At 37.9% G+C, this 22,003-nt stretch overlaps 3 protein-coding genes and 1 long non-coding RNA gene across 5 annotated transcripts; 3 read left to right on the forward strand and 1 right to left on the reverse strand.

Annotated features, from left to right (window-relative positions):
• Positions 1 to 2,088: 2,088 nt before the first annotated feature.
• LOC148073372 (vesicle transport protein GOT1B-like) lies at positions 2,089 to 3,155 on the reverse strand. The gene is made up of 5 exons (XM_087797405.1): positions 3,075 to 3,155; positions 2,642 to 2,733; positions 2,401 to 2,579; positions 2,247 to 2,328; positions 2,089 to 2,152 (listed from the first exon to the last, which is right to left on the reverse strand). Exons 1-5 carry the CDS (start codon positions 3,097 to 3,099, stop codon positions 2,114 to 2,116), a joined length of 417 nt encoding a protein of 138 aa, XP_087653531.1. The 5' UTR covers positions 3,100 to 3,155; the 3' UTR covers positions 2,089 to 2,113.
• A 451-nt stretch (positions 3,156 to 3,606) lies between these two features.
• On the forward strand, positions 3,607 to 8,911 carry slc35b4 (solute carrier family 35 member B4). The gene is made up of 10 exons (XM_087797037.1): positions 3,607 to 3,814; positions 4,235 to 4,348; positions 4,488 to 4,590; positions 4,658 to 4,707; positions 4,782 to 4,863; positions 5,570 to 5,630; positions 5,733 to 5,845; positions 6,904 to 6,979; positions 7,458 to 7,533; positions 7,888 to 8,911. The coding sequence occupies exons 1-10, from the start codon at positions 3,738 to 3,740 to the stop codon at positions 8,135 to 8,137; spliced, it is 1,002 nt and encodes a 333-aa protein (XP_087653163.1). The 5' UTR covers positions 3,607 to 3,737; the 3' UTR covers positions 8,138 to 8,911.
• A 455-nt stretch (positions 8,912 to 9,366) lies between these two features.
• LOC148073374 (uncharacterized) lies at positions 9,367 to 13,341 on the forward strand. Its single transcript, XM_087797514.1, has 9 exons — positions 9,367 to 9,503; positions 9,984 to 11,460; positions 11,859 to 11,964; positions 12,177 to 12,339; positions 12,418 to 12,432; positions 12,559 to 12,642; positions 12,748 to 12,818; positions 13,073 to 13,207; positions 13,282 to 13,341. The coding sequence occupies exons 1-9, from the start codon at positions 9,429 to 9,431 to the stop codon at positions 13,289 to 13,291; spliced, it is 2,136 nt and encodes a 711-aa protein (XP_087653640.1). The 5' UTR covers positions 9,367 to 9,428; the 3' UTR covers positions 13,292 to 13,341.
• Positions 13,342 to 16,705: 3,364 nt separating this feature from the next.
• On the forward strand, positions 16,706 to 21,499 carry LOC148073375 (uncharacterized). 2 transcript variants are annotated; one of them, XR_015712111.1, is made up of 3 exons: positions 16,732 to 17,231; positions 17,310 to 17,510; positions 20,087 to 21,499. It is a non-coding gene; the product is annotated as an uncharacterized LOC148073375 (long non-coding RNA). The 2 variants fall into 2 exon arrangements; XR_015712110.1 differs by having other exon boundaries at positions 16,706 to 17,510.
• Positions 21,500 to 22,003: the final 504 nt, after the last annotated feature.

Raw genomic sequence — 22,003 nt, forward strand, 5'->3', positions numbered from 1 at the left:
CCACTAAAACATAGGTAAAGTTAATCAGTTAGTCAAGATAATATCATTATTACAATGGAAGCTTTTTGTGTATCATAATAATAACACAAACACAGTTTCAAAAATATCAGTCACAAGTAAATAGAGATGAACTCACAGTCAAAGCTGCTCCTGCCGTCTCCCTCCGTCAATAACAACAAAACTCGGTCGACATCATATTTATTTCTAACCTACTGACGTCACTCATGGGTTTTTTAATTGATAAGTGAAACCATCTTCGTCCATCACTTTCAAAGACGTCACAATGAGGGTCTGGACCTTTACAGGATCATTGTTTAATGAGCATTCTAAGAATGAGAAGTGATGACAGTGTGGAGGCGTCTATGATGTCACAGCTGTGGGAGGTGGGTAGGGAAGTCAAAGAAGTAACTTCTTTACTTTCTCAAAATCCTAGCTAAGCTAACTGAGATGACTAGTATGATAATAAACATGATGTGCTACACAGCATTCGGAACATTTTTGGAAAAAGAATAACAGGTTTGGGGCCTAAAAAAATATGAATTGTTTGTCTATTTTACACAAAGCAACAGTGGGAAAGATGATAGATCTCAATCAATGGATGATTGATTGATCTATTTTAGTTTAAAAATGGATCTAGACCTAGTTTAAAAATCCTTAAACCTTAACTCAATTTAATCGTTTAAAAAATATATGTGTAAATATGCCTTACAGTGTTGATTTAACACAAAAGGCTGTGGTTAAATCAAATGGCATCCTATTCAGCTTTGAAAAATACATTTATTTTTCGATGTATACTTGAAAATATACAATAAATGCAGTGGAGGGAACAAGTATTTGAACCCACACTGATTTTGTAACTTTGCCCACTGACAAAGTAATGAATGGTCTGTACTTTTAATGGTAGGTTCATTTTAACAGTGAGAGACAGAATATTAAAAAGAACATCCAGAAAATCCCAAAAGAAAAGATTAAAATTATTCACACTCCATTGAGTGAAATAGGTATTTGATCCCCTACCAAACATAAATAATTCTGGCTTCCACAATTTCCACACTCCACTCTGGCTCCCAATCATTAGTCCTTTCATTTAAGAAATTACTCCTAATCTCAACTTGTTACCTGTATAAAAGACACCTGTCCACAGAATCAATCAATCAGACACTAACCTCTCAATCATGAAGGATACCAAGGACAAGAGTTTAGACTTGTTTTTTGATATTCCGTCTCTCTTTGCCATTAAAAGTTCAGACCAATTATTTATTTGTCAGTGGGAAACTTACAAACTCAGAAAGGGATCAAATACTTGTTTCCTCCACTGTATATATATTCCTTGCAAATAATCAACAAGACAGAATTATTTTTGTATTACGTTTGGAAATGTGCAAAATAACTTTAATTCTGATTCTGTATTAAAATAGGTCTATTTTTATGTGTTTTACACTAGCAAATAATTGTATAGCTGGTACAAGGAAATGCTTGCTCAACCAATAGTTGTTTGTGTCTTTTTTTCCATTTTATTATGGATACTAATAATGGATAAACTTATTTAAGACATTTAATAAAAACATGTTAAAAAAACGAATACATAAATTCCAAATCACAAACCAGCATATCAGTCAGTAAGGTCGATAGTTTTCTATTGTACATTCAATTATAAAAAGAGAACAATATTACCCTGAGTAGACGTTCAGCAATACTTTATGGTGGTTCTGTGCCACACGCTTCCGTAAAAGTGAATTCCCAAACAACAGATGATCAACAACAGCTGTTAGGATGTTGGAGGCAAAGATTACACCGTAACCATGACAACCCTCAAGAACATTGAATAAGATTCCTACAAGCTCTGTCACAAGTGACAGAAACCATACAAAGAGAAACCCAACACAAATCTGTATAAAATGTATTTAAAGAATGAATTTTACAGCAGTAACAAATCATCAGAACACTCAGAGTTATATAAAATCTCAGTGGCACATGATATCAGGAAACTTTCTCAGCTACTCCTCAGGCACAAATACACCTTTAATAACACACGTGATGACCACGGCAGGTCTAGAAACGTCTTTAAAAATGTCCTTCAGTGCAGCAGGAGGCAGTTCCCACAGGTCTGGTGTTATACCATCGTGTTGCTTTCACCAATTTTGTCCACAAGCTGCAAGACAAGAAGAGAGAACCACTTTAGAAGGGCTTATTTTAGGAGCTGAAGGTCATTGTTGCAGGTGAATGCTGTGGGTTCTTTATCTTACAGTTCTGATCCAAGGTAAGTTGAGCAGAGAGCCGAGCACAGGAACTCTTCTGATGAAGCCCACGGCCACTGGCATGAATCCCCTGAGAGACAACCACTGACAGTTAAACACGGTTGAACCTCAGTAGTCGTCATGTATCTGGTTCAAATCTCACCTGAACAAGAGGAAGAAGCCATACATCTCCAGGACAACGCCGATGATTGGCCAGCCAATCAGAACTATGAACACACCACCCAGGAAGAAACTAGTGGCTTTTACTTTGTGTCTCTGGAAGAAGAACCTGAACGTTCTCTCTAGACCGATGACGAAGGATAGACCCGAGACAAAAAGAATCTGGAAGAGAGAAAGAATCAGTAAGGTACGAATAATTACGAGTATATGTGTATAAGACGTACATTTCCAATAGCGAGGAGAGCTTTATCGAAAAACAGCATCATTCCAAAAAAGAGGAAGAAGACACCAAACCCAGTCAGACCCATTCCAATCTCTGAAAATGAAATAATGATAACATATATCAAATATTATTTGAAACAGACGTTGCTTTTTTCACAAAAACAAGATTTTTATAAAGAAAATACTTTCAGACGCTTAACAACATTAATGTTAAATTCAAATAAAAGTGTTTTTTATATATTTATATACAATTTATATATATATTTTAAAAAAATCAGTTGAAAAAGTCAAACTCATCATGAAACGCTCCAACAATGTGTGACGTCACGCTGTGCGTAACCAATAGCGTTAAGCCACTAGCTTCATTCATTCATTCAGTCCGTGCTTCATGCGATAACGTAAGTTTAAAAAAGACGCTAAACATCAACAACTTACTCTGCGAGTGCGTGAGAGAAATCATCCTGGTGCGAGATGAGATCGATGCTATCTAACGGGGCTTCGAAGATGAGGATGAAGCCGATCCTGGGGCGTATGTGCCGGGAGTTGGACAAAGATGTCTACGTCACGTCCTACTCTGCAGAGATCGTTTATTGAAAAGCTCTCTGGCCGTTCAAGCCGACCGTGACACAATGATGACTTTTACATAGTTAACGGGGGGGTTAGGAATTTAAAAAAAACACTTAATAAAAGACAATAAATCAGTTATTTTTACCAAATTCAAAACTATCAACAATAGTTTGGGCAGCCTCTGCGCATGAGCGATTAAATAAAATAAAAAAAAAATCAAATACAATCGTCTATTTGGTAGACGAAATTACCAAATAGACGAATAATTGCATTTTCCACAATTTTAATTCATGCTTTACTCATATTGCTCCGAAATTATATTTGTTGAATTCGCGTTGTAATATCAGACTACATATCCCATCATGCTTTGGAACCCGGAACCGCTCGGTCTCCGGTTCATACGTGTTCAAGTCAGGCAATAGTTTCTGGAGAGAAGACTTCTAGAAACCCTGTTCTGTGTGCTCCGAAATGACACGGTTCTTCGGGCATTGACAACACCTGACTGTAGAATCTACCGCGCAGTGAACAAACATGGGGACAGCTTGTGCTGTTATTCTAGTTTTTGTGGGGTGCTGCAGTAATGTGGTCTTCTTGGAGCTGCTCGTCAGGTCAGTTGTTTACTTTTCTTGTACAAATACCCTATTAACAATGTTTAATAGCTCCATTATAGCTGCTTTTCCTCAACTGTTTGGGAAAACAATAATAATATAAAACCCTCCCGATTTTCACAGTGACATACTTTTGTTGTTTTATATTTAAAGGCAGTAAGGAAACAAAGGCGATCAATATTATTGTCTGGAAGAACTTATTATTGTCTTAAGACATTTTTATTGCTGCAGGCTATGATCTTTCTTGGGGATGCTGTGTTTATCTCTATGTTGTCTTGGCCTTTTAAAGTATGTATTTTAACTGTGTATTGTTTTGATTGTTTAAGATCTTTGTAGCCTTGGTCTGAGAAAGGTGCTTTACAAATAATAATGACTTTCTTACTGACTTACTATAGATTCTATCTTCATATTTCTGCACAGGGAGTTTCCAGGATGTGGTAACATCGTCACTTTCGCTCAGTTTGCCTTCATCGCACTTGAAGGCTTCATCTTCGAAACAAACTTTGGTAGGAAGAAACCAGCGATCCCTCTGAGGTAATTGTGTCTTATTGCATTGTCAGTATTTGTTATACTTGTATGACAATTACAGGAATTGTGCCTGCAGTATGAGCTTGCATCACATGACTAGAAGATTCTATTCAAGTAACTATTTATCTTACCACTATTTTACCAGAAACTATGTGATCATGGTCGCCATGTTCTTCACGGTCAGTGTGATCAACAACTACGCGCTAAACTTCAGCATCTCCATGCCTCTTCACATGATCTTCAGATCGGTAAGAATCCTTCATTAATATGTTTGTCACCTCAGGTCGTCACTTACTTGCACCAACTTTCATTCAGGGGTCTCTCATCGCCAACATGGTCCTGGGAATCATCATTCTAAAGAAGAGGTATCCATCCTTGCCTACAATACTGCCACCATTCCAAGTGATTTAATTTGGCTTCCCTGTTGTGTTTTCTACAGATATTCACAGAGCAAGTATTTGTCAATAGCTTTAGTTTCAGCTGGAATCTTCATCTGCACTATCATGTCAGCCAAACAAGTGGTGAGTCCTCCAAAGCACTCAGTCATCTTCACATAGTTTGCAGATTTAGTCAATTCTGGTGGTTTTCAATAGAATTAGATGATTAGTTTTTAACTTACAATTTGGTTGAGCTTAAACATTTTATTACGGGCTTTGATGATCAGATGGATGGTTCCAAATACTCAGACAGACACCTGAGCTTTGCAGAAAATATAGTACTCACCATCCTCTTTAAAAACGTGAACATTTCTGAGCTAAATTAAATAAACAAGGCCTCAGTCTTGATTCTATTGGTTCAATTTACTACCAACCATCATTTAAAAGATCTGCGAGTCAAATAAATCTTAATAAGTATCCAGGTGTATCTCAACTATAAGAGGTTTTACATTATCATTGTTCTTTTCAAATGTTCCATAAACACAATTATGAAACATCAAATTGATCATTTCTATGCACTGTGTAGACTGTTGCAATAGTCCAGTCGAGAAGACCCAAACGCATGGATTACACACATTCAAGAAACATTTTACGACATTTTTATTTGTGCGGGCTTTTCCCTGATTTTCTCAAACTCCTGTGTTGTTCTCTGTGTTATCTTGACCTTTTAAGTGTATTTTTTATTGAGTATTGTTTTGTTTGTTTAAGCGCTTTGTGACCCATGTCTGGAAAAGCGCTCTATAAATGTACATTTCTTACTTACTTACAAATGAAATATATGTTTTTCTAGAATTTGGCCAATGAGGACTCTGAAAAAGACAGCTTCTACGCCTTCTTGCACTGGCTCACGGGTGAGGTGGCCCCGATACAGAAGAACTAAAGTTGCACAAGCAGTAAAATGTTATTTTGTGTCAGTTGTAAAGTATTTTAAATCCTCTTTCACCTTCTTCTAGGCATTGCTATGTTGACCTTTGCTCTCCTGATGTCTGCAAGAATGGGTATATTCCAGGAGACGCTTTACAAGGAGTATGGAAAGAAACACTCCAAGGAAGCTCTTTTCTACAACGTACGTTTTCTTCAATATTTCAGGAGCTTCTGACAAGCTGGAACAAACATCTCGGTGCAGCTAAGCCCTCTGGCTGCTGTGAAAAATCACATGACGTTGCATTTCCATGAGAACAATCTTGGAACTAAAAGTAAATTTGACCTTTTTTTTAAATAGGAATAATGGTGATAATAATGGAATAAATGCAAAATAGTGTTTTACACATAGCATATTTAAATAAATGGACAATGATTCAAAATGTGTAATTTTCCTTTTAATTTATTATTTTTATACATAATTATTATTGAAACCTTTTGAACACTAATATATTGCAAATGAACCACCAAATATTTTCCAAAAAAAGATTTGTTTAATTAAATGAAACTTAAACTCAGTAACATACAAAATTATGTTTGAAATAAAAAGGACATTCAAATATACGTCAATATCTCGCTGGATTTTCTTATATATAAAGTCAGAAGTGGTGATCCAAATATTTTGAGATAGGTGGGCCCTGGGCTGGAAAGAGAAGGCTATGATTAAAGAAGATTTAGAGATAAAAGAAACAAAATTACGATAAACATTATATAAAAACTGTTTGAAACTGAAGTAACAGCTGATGAAAGCTAACAACATTGCTCTGCTTTTACACACAATTCAAATTGAAAATAATTCTCTACCTCTTACCCTAAAACAGGTTGAGACTTTTGTTGTGGTTGTTATTGTTAAAGAGCAACTAATATGTGATTTAAGTGTCTCTTAAATATATCTTGGACCTTAATGGTACTCATCAGTATGTGTCTGTTTGTATAAAACTCTCTTTTTATTGAAATATATGAATATTTGAAAATGTGTTTAAGCCCCACCCACTGAAAACGCTTTGTTTATTCTCGTTTACCCCAACCACACCCACTGTGATAAGTCAAACATTGAGGTTCAGGTGAATAAGATAAGATGAGGATAAGATAAATGTCTGTGAATTCATGTGTATTATAATATTGGAAGTTTGACAATCACACTGGTAGAAATAACCTTTTAAACATGAATTATTTATCTGTGTTTGTGTCTCTTCTCTGCAGCACTTCCTGCCTCTGCCGGGCTTCCTGCTTCTGTCCTCTGACATCTACAATCACTGTGTCTACTTCAGCCAAAGCAGTGAGTCCTCTTCACTTTGACAAGAGATGTTTACACATTTAAAGATCCTTGTTCGTGGCCATCGCAGTGTCATCACACCCATGAGGCTCATGTTTCCAAAGCAATAGCTGCATCTTTAAAAAAGTGTTTAAGACGTGGTAATGTGCTAAATCAAGCCCTGCGTCAAGTCTTTGCACTGAGATTGTGATGTTCTAGTTACTTTAGCAGCATGTCTGGCAGGTTTATGGATCACAAATACTTTTGTGTCTTAAAACCTCTAATGATGTTCACTGTCAATGTAACGAAAATTGTTATTTATTCTAAAATCACATTTCACACGGACATTTAAACGTAATTTGCAAAAAGATTGTTTCTAATTTGTAAAACATTTACTAAATTAAACTGTCTACAATGCCTTTTTTTGCTCACTAGATGTCGCCAGTAGAAAAAAAAATCTGAATTGAACACATGGTTTCTTTAATGATCTTTGTTTTTACAGCTCCTGTAGAGGTTCCTGTCATTGGGGTAAATGTTCCAATAATGTGGGTCTACCTGCTGGCCAACATCGTCACACAGTATCCTTCATGTGCATTCATTGTTTTTTGGCCATAAGGGCTCCAGTACTGTTAAGAAGTGAATCTGCTCACAGTGCACAGTATATGCATGAACTTGAATGTATCTAAAGAAAGAAACTTATCGGTGAATATTTATAGATAAATGTATAAAAGTATTGATGATATCAGGTTTTAATGCCTGAAAACTCAAATAACTCATAAAGTAATTTGAGGTAATCTTTGAGGAAATGTATTTATACACATTTGGCTCAAAATTAACTGTCAACTTAATTGATCAGAAATTAATTTTATTCTTTTATATCATCATTACAAAAAAATGTCACTTTGGTTCTTGCCTTTAACTGGTTCCCTCAGGTATGTTTGTATCCGCGGCGTTTTCTTCCTGACCACAGAGTGTGCTTCGCTCACTGTCACGCTGGTGGTGACTCTGAGAAAGTTCTTCAGTCTGATCTTCTCCATCGTGTACTTCCAAAACCCCTTCACCCTGTGGCACTGGGTGGGCACAGCCGTCGTCTTCCTGGGGACCCTGTTATACACGGAGGTTTTGAGCAGTTTGCATGCAGCGCTGCGTGGACCAGCCATGAAGGAGAAGAAGGTGGATTAAAGAAGACCCTCTGATTTGGTTTACTGAGTTGCTGTGATTTACCGAATATGGACTTGAAGGGAAAACAATGTTTTCTTAAAAACGGGTTACATCTACACTTGCTAAATGAGCTGTTAAATATGTGTCACCCACTCAACTTCATTTATTTAAAGCAGAGTGTTGGAGCAGATGGATCTTCGTATGCAAAAGCTCAACACTCTCAACACTTCAATTCAAATAATTTACTGTTCAATCAATTGTTTTGGTTTGTTTACTGTGTCTTAACAATTCAAGCCCATACAAATGTGGCACATATTTCGTTTGCGTTTTATTTGTGCTTAAGTAGCCTCAATGTTAACTTCCCGCATTTTAGAACATTTTAGATGTTTTCATCATTTTTTTAAATGTACTATAAAATGCAAGCATATGTCAATACAGGTCACATCATAGAACCACCAGGCTTACATAAATTCAGACGTGGTGCGTTGTGAAAGGGTGTATTGCAGTTCCAAAGGCCAATTTGAATTCTTAAACTTAAAGATGGTCGCGTTACAGTCAAGCTATGCTCACGTTTGAATATTTGGAACAGTTTTTGTTGGAGGTCATCGCTCTTGGTTTTAAAGAAACTACTTTCAGCCATGAGATCTTGTGGTGCTTTGAAATATTGCTGATATGCAGATGTTCTGGTGTACTGTTCTTTTTGTTGTTGTTTTTTGTCTTTTATGGGTTTTTCAAATGCATAGAAAAAACATGCCTCCACACTCCTTTGTCAATAAAGTTTTGTTTTGTAATACATTTGTGTTATCATGACATATATAAACCCATTCTACAAATAGGAATTCAATTTTTTTTTTAAGTTGTAACTTTAATTTTATTGTTGGGACTTAATTGATAATATTTAAATCTTAATGCGCTTGATTGGATAGAAGAGAGGCGTGATATGTTGCGCATGCGCTCTGCAGAATGGCGTGATTGATTTTGGTTATATAAGCAGGTGGTCCAAATGTAGTTGTTTCAGATGAAGCGTGACAAACCAAACTATTTTATATTATTTTAAATGTTGTTGAGTCTTGGGTCTCAATCGCGACCCAAGTTGTACAAGGTGTTCTACTCGGACTCTTTTCCAGCGTGAGACCCATAAGCCAATCACGAGGGCCGATGTTGAAGACCCTCCAATTGCAGCGGGTCTTGTTAAGCCAACCGGTGTGTGTTTAAAGGGGGAGGCTGGGCTTCTGCATCTGTTTGTGTTTGTTCGTCTTCAAACACACGTTGTGCTTTACAATCCTATTCTGAGGCGTGCATTTGCGTCAGGATGGGTGGAAACAGTGGGAGCCACCTGCCTCAGGATGACTTTGAAGATAGGGTGATATTTATCAATGGCATTCGGGTGAGTCGCAACTTTGCAGCTCTAGTACTGATTTAAAGTACAAATGTGACATGTTTTTATCTGGCAGATGTTGAGTTAATTCTGTTTGAGCTTCCAGGCCTCACTTAAAACACTTTAAAGTTGTATTTATATTTTTCTAACCGAGCAATACATCTAATTGTTCCTTACCATCAAAAACTCTTTTTTTATTATTATTTATTTATTTAACTTGAATGCAAGAGATTAAATAAGTGCTGAATTTAATAAAATGCTGTACAAAGAAAACTGCTTATGCAAAAAAGTGTGTTGTTGTTTTGTACACAAATCAATTTCTAGTACTATATTTAAAGTATCTGGGACACAATTTTGAATTCAATAATCTAAGTGTATTTACATCAGCAGCCAATGCAGTAAATAAAAAACATGTTTCTTTACCTTAAAATAATATTTGGATTTTACTCAGTGTTGGAAGGTTTCATGCTTCTGTTTGTTTAATTTCAGTTGTCTGACCGCGTCGTCCAGCGGATGAAACGAAATCTAAAGATGTCTAACCCTCCTTCCCACGATCAACCTGCTGGCTCACCTGAAGCTGCTCCTCCGTCATCGGTCATGCATCAGGCACCAGAAGGACAATCTCTAAAGACAACAATAGACCCTCTTCCCGCTCAACCTCCTCCTCCTCCAATCAACTTCTACTCCTTTCCACCTCCTGCTGAACATGAAACATCAGCTCCATGTGTAGAGTCTCCAACTGAACCCACAGAACCTGTGGTATCACCACACACTCTCAGACTTCCTCCACCACACGAGGCAACTTCTGTCCCGAAAGTGCCACTCATACCTGAGATTTCATCTCCGGCTCTTGAGAAGTCTCCTCCACCTCAGAGTTCCTCCCCTCCCGTAGACCTTAAGCCCCCACCTCCCAATGAAAAGACACACACACCTGAGAAGTCAACCCCGCCACAGACTCTTCCAACACCCCTGTTCGTATCTGTCAATCAGGTGGCTTCGCCTCCACCTTCACTCAAACCACCTACTCCAGAACCTGAGAACCCTCCTCACCCACTTGTCTTACCTCAAGTTGTTAGTTTTATTCAACTAGAAAGTCCTTCTCCTTTACCCTCGGAAGGGAAAATGACATCTTCCCCTGTTGAACCTTTCCAACCCTCTAAATTCACTAACGTGTCGCCTTCTTCTTCTGTGACAGCCGCAGTCAAAACTTCTGCTGAACCTGAACCTCCTTTTGCATCTCAACTTCCTGCTGCACCTGAACCTCCTTTTGCACCTCAACTTCCTGCTGCACCTCAACTTCCTGCTGCACCTGAACCTCCTGCTGCGCCGCGACATCCTGCTGCACCTGAACCTCCCTTTGCACCTCAACTTCCTGCTGCACCTCAACTTCTTGCTGCACCTCAACTTCTTGCTGCACCTGAACCTCCTGCTGCACCTCAACCTCCTGCTGAACTTCAACTTCCTGCTGCACCTCAACCTCCTGCTGAACCTGAACCTCCTTGTGCCCCTGAAATTCATGCTGCACCTCAACTTCCTGCTGCACCCCAACCTCCTGCTGAACCTGAACCTCATTGTGCACCTGAAATTCATGCTGCACCTCAACATCCTAATGCTCTTCAACTCCCTGCTGCACCTCAACCCCCTGCTGTACCTCAACCTCCTTCTGCACCTGAACCTCCTGCTCTACCTCAACCTCCAGCTGCATCTAAACCTCCTGCTGCACCTGAACTTCCTGCTGCACCTCAACCTCCAGCAGCATTGCCTTCTTCTGGGCCTCTAGCAGCTCCTCTTTCTGAACATGAGATCGCGTTCCAAGAGTCAACCACACCCACCTATCCTTCAATAATAGTCTTCCCCATGATTGCTGCCTCTGTCACAACAAACACCGCAGCAGAACCCCCCAACATGATGCCCTCTGTAGTCACTGTTGTTGAAGAAGAACACACTGCACCTGCACCGGCAGCAGGTGAATCTTTCTTTCTAGAATGAAAAGACACTGTATTACAAATTCTGAGTTCACTACACCATTTTAAGGTGAATTTTGTTGTTGATTTATGTTCTTTACTTGCATAGTTTTAATTTCATAACTTAAAATTCAAAGTAAGAGTAAATACTTAAATACCTAAATATTTGTCCACCAGCTAAAAATAGGTCCCTTCATCTCAAATTTCAGTTCTAAACATAGGTGTCAGCACTTTTAGGCGGAGCGTTTCTGTGCACCTGTTGTAAGATAAGAAAATCCTTCTCTACCTCTCTCTTTGCTGCAGCTGTGTCATCTTCTCTGGAAAATCATTGTCTAAACATTTCCATCCCAAAAGTGTCGTGACATTATCTCATGATGTTTGTGTTTCACTGCTCTTTCAGTTCCTGCCGGTGTATCCGAGCAAGAGTTAAGGGAGCAAATCAGGGAAGAGATGTTGAGAAGTCTGGCGGAGGAAATCAGTCAGAGGAAGCAGGAGCTGCAGAGACAGTACGTGTGTGACACTGGATTGTTCACCTGCAACAGTAATGTTTCTAAACTCAAGATGGACATAACACCAAGTAGTCATCATTAAATTGATCATCATATCTACTTGCACGCAATTTAAAAAAGATGTATTTTAAAGTTTTTTTGTTTTAAAACCTCCAAATTCTAAACTGATGAGAGGCTGTGACATCTGCCATGTGTGCTCATATGTCCAGGTTGGAGGAGATGCGTCTGCATGCTGAGTCAGCATCAAAGGCAGCTGTGCAGGCACAGGTGGAGCAGCAGGTGAAGAGAAAAATGGAGGAAGAGAAGGAGATCCTCTCTGACTCCATTTGTACGGTAAAGACGGAGGACTCACAGCTGAAATTACAGTTATATGTGAGTAAAAGAAAAAAACTACCTGTATGTGTGTTTAACGTGATGTTTTTTTCACTTATGGTCTTTTCTTTTTTTCAGTGGCTGGAGGTGAAGGTGAGTGCTTTATCCTCAAGATTTTAAAGCAAGGATTTACTGGAAAATGTTCAGATGATAATCAATAGAATATGATCCCGGTAATTGATGAGTAATTGGAGTTAAAATATCAACCATTTTTCACAGGCCCGTAAGCTGGAGGAGAGGGAGAACGAGTTAAAAAAGCGCAAGGATCTCTACAAGCAACACCTGACAAAGCTTCAGGCCAAGGTAATCCAATAATAAATACAAATTATGAGTCCATTTAAAGACTCCTGATCTTTAAAATGGATGAAGTAGAGAAAAGTTGAGTCTGACCCAGTCTTTCTTTGACAGTGTGCTGACTTTTACAAGGGCGCCACTGAGAATTTCCAAAAAGGCAAAGAGGAGACACAGAGTCGCTTCACGTGAGAATTTTTCCTTGATCTTTAAATGAACTTATCCTTTTTATCGGTTTCAGTACATTTAGAATGTATTTCAAGAAGGATTACACAACCTTGGTGTCAAGTGTCACCTTGGTTACGAACACATCGGGTTGTTACAGTTGAGAAGCAGACGTAAACGTAATGATACCAGCAAACATTTCAACTGAATATAAAATATTATTAGTATTCTTCTCAACAGATTAATGCAGGTCCTGTTTCGATATTTGTGTTCTCAGGCGTTACAACCTGCAGCCAGTGTGTGGCGACCTGCAGAGTCAGGTCTTGAGATGTTACCTGGAGAACCCGGGAAAGTCTCTGTCCTGCTCCAGGATCGCTTCAGCGTACATGCAGTGTGTGGACAACGCTAAGAAGTATGAGTGTTATTCATTATCGTTATAAGAAGATTTCGCCTCAATTATAGGGTTTTTCCCATTTTTGTTTACAGAATAAACTGAGCACTGGAGGATACAAGAAGTTCCCAAAGATTCATGAGGAAAGATCTCAAAAACTCTTAGTTTCGGTGAAATAGATGTTCGAATTAACAAGTTTGTTTGAATCTGACTTTTCACCATATTATGTGTAACATTCTTTAGATTTTATTTAACTGAACTGTACACACCTGGACATTAAGTCATTAACTCTGGTCTACCTTTCATGATTTCACAGAAGTATGAACTAGACTTTTTCACTCTACATGTCTTTCCAAATGAACTGTGTCAATAAACTTGAATTGTAAATCATTTACCTGCATGTTTCATAATATATATCATACGATTCCTGTTTTCATGGTTACTGGAACTTTAATATCTAACATGTATCCTATTGCACAGTAAATCGACAGAAGCTGATCTGGTGCCAGTCATCCACTTTTAAACTACGTTCTTCATCAATGATTATTCTCTGTGAAGGAGAATACATTAGCTTTTATTGTCGAGTGTTCCGTTATAATGATGATGTATGAAGCTCCTCTTATTTGAAAAAAAGACCCTGAAAAAGACGACTGAAAAATCACACAGCCCTTGGAAATATTGAATGTATTTGTTTCTAGCTCCCCCAGTGTAAAAACAGTGTAATTGCAATGTTGGTGAAAGTTCCAGCACTGTTGTCACAGCCCAGGAGCATCTGTTAACAAAGCCTGTTGGGTTGGTTTCCAGTTTCATCTTCATCTGAACTTCTGAAGATATAGAAATTAATGCAAATGCTGGCTCCCATTACTGCTGATGAAATTATTGGATGTCCATGTGTCGGGTTCCGCAGATAAAATTGTGTAGTGAAGAGCCTACTTCAGCCTTTACTTAATCCAGTCAGCAAAAATGTTCAGTCAATGATTGAACTTCATGTCGAGGGAAAGATCACCTTACAGTGGGCGACATCTGTTAAAAATGCATTCAAAAGGTTTCTTCATGCCCAGACGGCTCTTTTTGGTCCAGTCCCAGATATAGTAACAGTGGTCTCCTGGGGGCAGTGGGCAGGGCGACGAGCGAAAACACAAATAACAGCCTTATATAACAATCCCACTCCTGGAGCCGTCAGACTTTCCTTGGTTACAATCACTATAGCACCTGCAACGAAAGAGCCAGGTTTCATAGCGACCGATGCTTTGAAAACAGGTTTGACTCTGAAGGACGACTCTTTACGTCAGTAAAGAACTGAAGGTTCGTGCCTTGATGTTTAGGGTGCTATGAGTATGTAACATGGATGTGAGCAGCGTCAGGTTTTACAGCAATGTCTCCATCCGCCCACATCAGTCCTGCCTCAGTCGATCCTTTCATGATCCTGCAGTAGAAATGATCGAAATACTTGAGACAAATCATACATGTAATCTTGTCACTTTGAGATGTACAAAACTGACACGTCCAAGGGAACAATGTAACATTTATCTTCATCTCATCTGTGACCTTGATAGCTGCTCTGAACAGTATACAGAAGACGAGTGACTAACTAGGTTTGTACATTAATCCTAGTTAATGTTTTCTTATCATCACTTCTACCTTAAGGGCAGCGGTGTCTTAGAATCCATTTTGTGATTAATAGAAATGTTGCATGCTAACACTAGCATAGCTAACATATTTAACCAGTTATCATTTTAATCTTACACCTATGTGCACATTTTTAAACATTTTATTGACTTATATTATTCATTTGAGAAGTACAATGCTTTGTTTACACAATTTTTCTAAATTATGTGAAGTATTTTTTGAATCCAACTTGTTTGTATTTTTGTTATTAGGTATTTTTTGATTGTTTAAGCGCTCTATAAATACTAATTTACTTACTTATTTGCAAAATAATTACATTTTTTTATATAATCTTTTAAATACATATTTGTACTATTTAGTTAATATTTTAGAATCTATTATACATTATAAAGAAGTAAACTAAGAATAGTAAATAAAGGAAAATTCGAATTTGTCCACTTTGTTGTTACTCTGGGTAACTCTTTTTATCTTTAATATGGTGGGGAGCACTGAGGATTGGGTTCTCTCAGTGGGCTGGAAGGGTCGTGTCATGTGAGTTTATATATGTTACTACATTAAGTCCCTACACTTCAAACTAAACACTGTTGTTTTATTGTTGATGCCACAACTGGAAGCCTCTGAATAACTGTAAGCTATGCTCTCATCTTGTATTAAACACTGACATCTTAATAGTTCACAATATCAACATTAACAGTAACTTGTACAATTGTACAATTTGAACCAATCTTTCTTTGAGCCGCATAAAATTACTTGATGGACTGGATTTGGTCCCCAGACACATGTGATCTAAGGCAGGGGGCCAAAACGATTTTTGCACCACAGACCAGTATTATCTCGGCATTATATGCCGTCCTTCAGATAAAAAGAATATAGACCTTGTGTTTCACTAATTTTCACTAGTTTACAGGTAACTTTTTTTTATTATGAACTTAACTTTAAACAAGCATCTTTACGTGTCAGGGCCACAAACTCATTTTACTTTGGAGGAAATACCATCTATTTGATAAAACAAAACACATTTACAAATTGTTATTCTTTCTGTGAGGCCTGGTAACAAATGCCTCAATGACACACACACACACACACACACACATCCACTGAATTGAATTATTTGAACAAGCTTTAGTGAGGAGAAATATTGTAAGAGCATTTGAAACTCACTCTCTTATTCAGTTATTTTGGGCGAGTAAGGAAGTCACAATGTGGTTTAGGTATATCTGATCTTCACCTCAACTTTCGCTGTTGGGCTGTTGCAAAAGCTCACAAACAAGACCGGGATCTGATTGAAGAAATAGGAATGACTCATTACGAGAGAGAGTTGGCAGCCTCAAGTTCAGAGCTGCCAAGCTTATTTTAGTGTGAATCAGGATACAAAGTTGACGTGACTCAGCACTCGCAGCTACTTCCTTCCCTGTCTGTTGGCTCGAGAGGAGGGACCACTCATCATGTGGTCAGCTAAGTCACCATACAAAATACGGGAAGTTTGATCAGTAGCTTTAGATATTCAACAGAAGTGCAATTATTCGTATTCCCGTCACAGCATTTGCCTGTGGTATGAAATTCCTGCCTGCCCCAGTCATGACCGTTTTAAACATTTTAACTCCTGTTAGCACGTCATTGCCAATGATGAGAGACACTCTGGTTTAACTTCAGAAGCTGTTTCAACCTGCATTCCACTGTTTGGCATGAAGCTGGACTCACACTCGACAGTTGCAGTGAGAAGACCTCTGGACAAACTACTGTTCTTGCGCTCCATCTGCTTCCCCGTTCACAAACTCATTCATTCCTCGTGCTATTAGACTTTCTAACTACGAATTTTGGGGCAAAGAGAAGGCATGATATTATTTTAACCTTTGTATCCTTTTAAGATATTTGTGTTATTTCCTTTGATCTATGCTCTTTATATTTGCAAAACAAATAGACTCAAGGACTCAGTAATTCCTCGGGCTATTAGATTGTACAATTCTGAGTTTGGGGGCAGGAGTGGAGTAAAGGTATCATGATGTTCTTTTCTATGTTAGTCTTTGTATCCTTTGTCTTTGTTTTTTTTCTTTGACTTATGTTCTTTATCTTTATCTTTAGACTTAGATTGTATCATCTTGTTCTTTCTCTTTATTTCTCTTTGTCCTTGTTCTTATTTTATTTTTATTTTTATTTTATTTTTATGAATAATTGCCGTTTTGCTGTGTCTAATTGGAAAAAAAACAATTTCCAGAAGGAGACCTCCTGAGGGATCAATAAAGTTCTACTTACCTACCTACCTACCTACTTTGTTATCTCTTTGCACTTGTTCTTTTTATTTTGCCCTTTGTTCTTTTTCTAGCTTTTATGAAACTTGCTGTACCTTTTATCGACTGCTGTGTACTGGAAATAGTTGATCCCGAAGGAGATCTTCAGAGGGATTAATAAAATCTAGGTGTGTGTGCGAGTGTGTGCGTGTGTGTGCGTCTCCATGTTGACTCAGTTACAATGACTCTGCGGCTCTCACCAACAGCAGACAGAAGAGAGGGAGGAGGTAGAGGAGGGAACGCAGCTCTCCCTGCATCCTCGGCTCAGACCTTCTCTGACGCCCAGCACGTCCACACTCTAATGAAGAAACATCACCAGGCAAGACTCTTCACCACTTCAACCGATTAAAGCTCCTACATGTAAATGCAGGAGATTTCTGCCATCCCTGACTTTGGAGACGGAGCAGGTTTGTTTTCTTTCACATTCCTTTCTCCTCCTCGTCTTTCGACTGCCGTGTTTTCTACACTCGTGCTTCTGTCATAACACAACTTTTTCTTTTCCTGAAGATGATGCTGCACCTTCACTTTGAGTCTATTTCAAAATAGCATCTGTTCCCTAGCAGGGAACACTGAGGGCTGTTTTAATCCAGGGAACTTCACATGATGATGAGCAGCATGTTGTCATAAATATTTGATTGAATCCATAGAATTGATATTCATTCATATCAAACCAGATCTATCTATCTATGTATGTCAGTGCTCTCTTCTTGTTTCAAGGATTCTAAATGTTTGGTAGCTGTCCAAAGGTCTGCCTGAGTGCTCGATGACCACACCTGAATCCTGTTCTACATCTGCAAAGTTATATTTAACTACACAGCACACTCCCCGCAAACCTCATTCTGTCATTTAAATGTGACGTGATGAAGTCCTCCTTTGTAAATACAGCCGGACGAGATGATGAAGGTCCTCATTATGGGATTTCTATAAAACACCTTCTCATATTGATCTAACCATGGCAGAGAGATAAATACCTGCATTTGATTCAAATACAGAATGAGAGTTTTGTACGACAAACCGGTCACTTGCACCCACAGCCCTGTTTATGCTACTAATTCCCTTGTTAACTGGGATGTCTGTGGATGTTCACCACTTTTGACTGATGCTGGAGACTTAAGACAAAAACGAACGACAAGCAAAGTATCAATCAAATCAATCATATTATTGACTTTACTTGATTTTCAATCCATCTATCTATAAAATATACTGTGGTTCTTTCGATCAAGGGCAATTGAAACCACAAAACCAAAATAACAAAAACAACAAAACCAAAGTCTCACAGTCATGACCTTATTAGTATGACATAACTAGACCATTACAGGTCAATTTTGGACATAAAATTGGAAACATTCCATCCCTTAATAATCTTTGCTACCCACTCAACCATCCAATTGATAACATCAAGAAGCCGTCTATGTACTGACTGCACAGTATGTTGCATAGAGATGCTCTGTGGGACATCGAGTAAGGTTCTCACTACCAATAGTCCGCTTGGTTTATAATAACAATACTTGACTTATTGTTGCGATGAGTCAGCAGGATAACAAACAATAGACAAGCCCACTAATAGACTAATGGACTTCTGTCAAGTCTTGGCAATAACCAGAAAGGTTGGCCAGATATTTAAATGATCAGTATTATAAAGTCAGAATATATTTGCTCTTGATCTTCGCTGTTCAAACATTTAATTCTGGGAGATTTAAATGCTGTACTTGCACGACTCCCATATCATGAAGAGTACAGTCTTTACACACCAACCCCCCCCTGATCCTTCTACCTCATGAGCGCATGGTTGCACATATTCATGAGGTCATTTCTTAGACCATTAGCAATAATTGTTCACCTTGCCCGATGTGTGAACTCAAGAACACTCACCAGCATCACAGTGATACCAACTTGATGGAGCTATAGATTGAGCAGCATAAATTAAACTGTTATATTTATAATCTAATATCATCCACTTCAATGCCCTGTGAACAGTTTATGATGGGAGTTGGATTTATTAAGTTAAAGGTATGGCAAAAAAAAAAGATCTGTGACCGTCACATCAACTCAATTTGACACCCATCATATATGTTGGCTATTTTGTATAGTCAATCATAATATCTGACTTATTTCTGCGAGGGGAAACTGGATGGTTATAGCTCATACCATTTCTGCTTATCATTCTGTACTGGGCTCAATATGAAGTTCAGTTGTATAGCATGAGTGCTCCATTACTACTTATTGAGCTCTGATATATTGTTGGTACTTTAGCAACATCGCTTAAAGCGTTTATAGTTTCCTGCTTCTACTGTGAGAAAAAAAAACTTGTGCATACCAAGTAAATATCTGCAAACTTTAGTAACACTTCCTCTTCTTTCTCTACTCCCTGATCATCACACAAACTATTAACAGCGTTCATATCTCTGGGAGGAGGGGGTGAGAATGATGTCAGGGTGAAGGTTGGACATCAGAACACTACATCTTAGCAGCAGTTCACTCCTCTTCTATCAAGGACAAATGATCCACTCAGGGTAGTTGAAGAGGTTAAACCCCAGTGCAGCAAACAGGGCAGTAAAAAGAACTCTCACTACAGTTAAAAGCTTGTTCTCTCCTCTTGTTGGCTTAGTGATACATCTGTCTTTTAGTTGGACTAGTTTTATTGTTGTGTGAAGGATCTTTATTGTCCTCACTGTCCTTTTTACACAGTGACCATGTGAGTTGTTGCTTAACCTTTTGGAGAGTTTAGCAAAATAGTGCATAGTGATGTAAAAAAAAAAAAAAATCACTAATTAATGTAATTACGAAGCATTCTTCAAGCAAGTCTCTGAGATTACATTATTTTTTATCTGACTCTTGGATCAAACAGGATATTTGCCAACTCATGGTGAAGCAAGAGGCTAATAAAGTAATAATGGAGTGTTAATTCTCCTTGGCTTAAATTTGTTTTTAGCCATTTATTCCTTCATAATCTGAGTTTTTATGTTTCTTCTGTGTGTTTTAGTTTCTCCAAAGAGGAAGATGAAACCCGAGTTGCCTGCAACCAGTTAATTCATCACCGAAATGACTATTGATGTCATCCGAAGCCAAGCTTTCTTTCACCGCTGGATGTCTGACACACATTCTATCCAGATGTCCCTCCGTTCCTGATGAATGTTCTATTTTGGATATGTGATGAATGTGTTGACCGAGGGACTGCGCTCAGAAACTGATTTTGTTTGGTGACGTAGATGTTTGTACCCAGTCTCTAGCACCATATGAAATCAGTGTTCTGGGCCGTGGACTATCAGCATGTACACACTTTGTACATGAATGAACCGAAATATAGAACGAGGCTGAATGTCGGTCATTTTGTTGAAAGACCTGCTGCTGCGTTCTCTGAGTGTTCACAGCTGCTGCCATTGTTTTAATGCTTTTTCGGCTCTCTTTGCCAACAACGCTGCGTTCAAGTCATGAGTTTAGATAGTAATTTGCGTCTCTTTCAAATCACGGATAAAATCGACTAAATCAGAAAATGTCATAAGTGAAGATTCCTGTCTCGTAACCAGAATATTTTAAGGCTGATTCCACATTTGGGAGGACATTTTGGCTTCTAAATAGATAAATAAAAATACATTTCTTAATAAACTAGGGAACCTTGGATCTAAGTATTTACAATATTTTTTTTTTATTTTCAATTTTATGTTCTTAATTTCAATCTCTATCATATTATTAATTGAATGGTGGATATGGTAAAAGGATGAAAGGATTCGAGGAGGGCTTTTTATTTGCCTAAAATATAAATGTATACAGAGAAAAGTTTAGTTAAATATGTATCTTCTTCTTGATATAAATAACATGCTTATGCTCCACTAGTGAGTAGTGACAAGATTTGGCTAAATTGTGTGGGCAACAGTAGCTCTCACAAACTGGAATCTTTTGGTTATTTGAGACAAAAAAACAAAAACAAAGTACATGCACGGTAGGCAGATCTACTGTATGAAACTCTGAAGTCACAGTAGCCTCTACTGTGGTGCATTATCACACCAGTATAGTTAAATATCTAATTTTCATTTCTTGTCAATAGCAAAAAAAGAGGGGTAAAATTTAATGATTTTTTTTTTTTAATAAATAATAGTTATGAGGAGTAAAGGTTTCAAGCAGGACTAAAAATGTCAAAATAATGTGGAAAATAGTATAGTGGACATAGTATGTTCTGCCCCTTGCTGTTGACTATAAGATGAGGCAATGGACCTCATCTAGTGATCCACTGTTTTCTTGCTTCTATCATGCTAACTTACAGTATTTAAAGTATTAAGGCAACTGGATTGCATGTTTCATCCTTTCATAAAAATGAATGATTAAAATGCTATGTTGCTTAAAGCAACTGGCTCAAGTCACCTGAGGATTCTTTGAATTAAACAAAGTCTAAACAGTTTGTTGTTGACTTTCATTTTAACAAAGCTTGATGTGTTTTTGTTGTTGTTCATCTGAAATTTCTCTTCAACAAATAATTTATTTCGATTTTTTTTATTTATCAGGCAAGGCCTGGGAAGATTTTACAGTGGTTCTAGAAGCGTGAGCAGAGTTGAGTATATTCGTTGAAGGTCTTATATAAGAGCCAACATCACTTCACCATCATTATCACACACCCTTTATGGAGACACTACAGTGATGTCACTCTTCATAGATCATGACGGTGACAGTATTCCTGATTAAAGAGGAAGGGGCAGCCCTAGGAAAGTGATCATGTGTTCGTGAAGGACGATGCTGAAGGGTCCAAGAGGTTGGAGAGGACTGAATTATGTCATCTCCTACTACGAAACATCCTTTGGCTTCTGATGTCTATATATATATATATAGTATACATCATATACTACACATATTCTTTGTATATATATATATATACAGTATATATATACTATACTACACATATTACTAT

The sequence above is a fragment of the Callionymus lyra genome, chromosome 8, assembly GCF_982586985.1.
Source record: "Callionymus lyra chromosome 8, fCalLyr1.hap1.1, whole genome shotgun sequence".
NCBI lineage: Eukaryota > Metazoa > Chordata > Actinopteri > Syngnathiformes > Callionymidae > Callionymus > Callionymus lyra.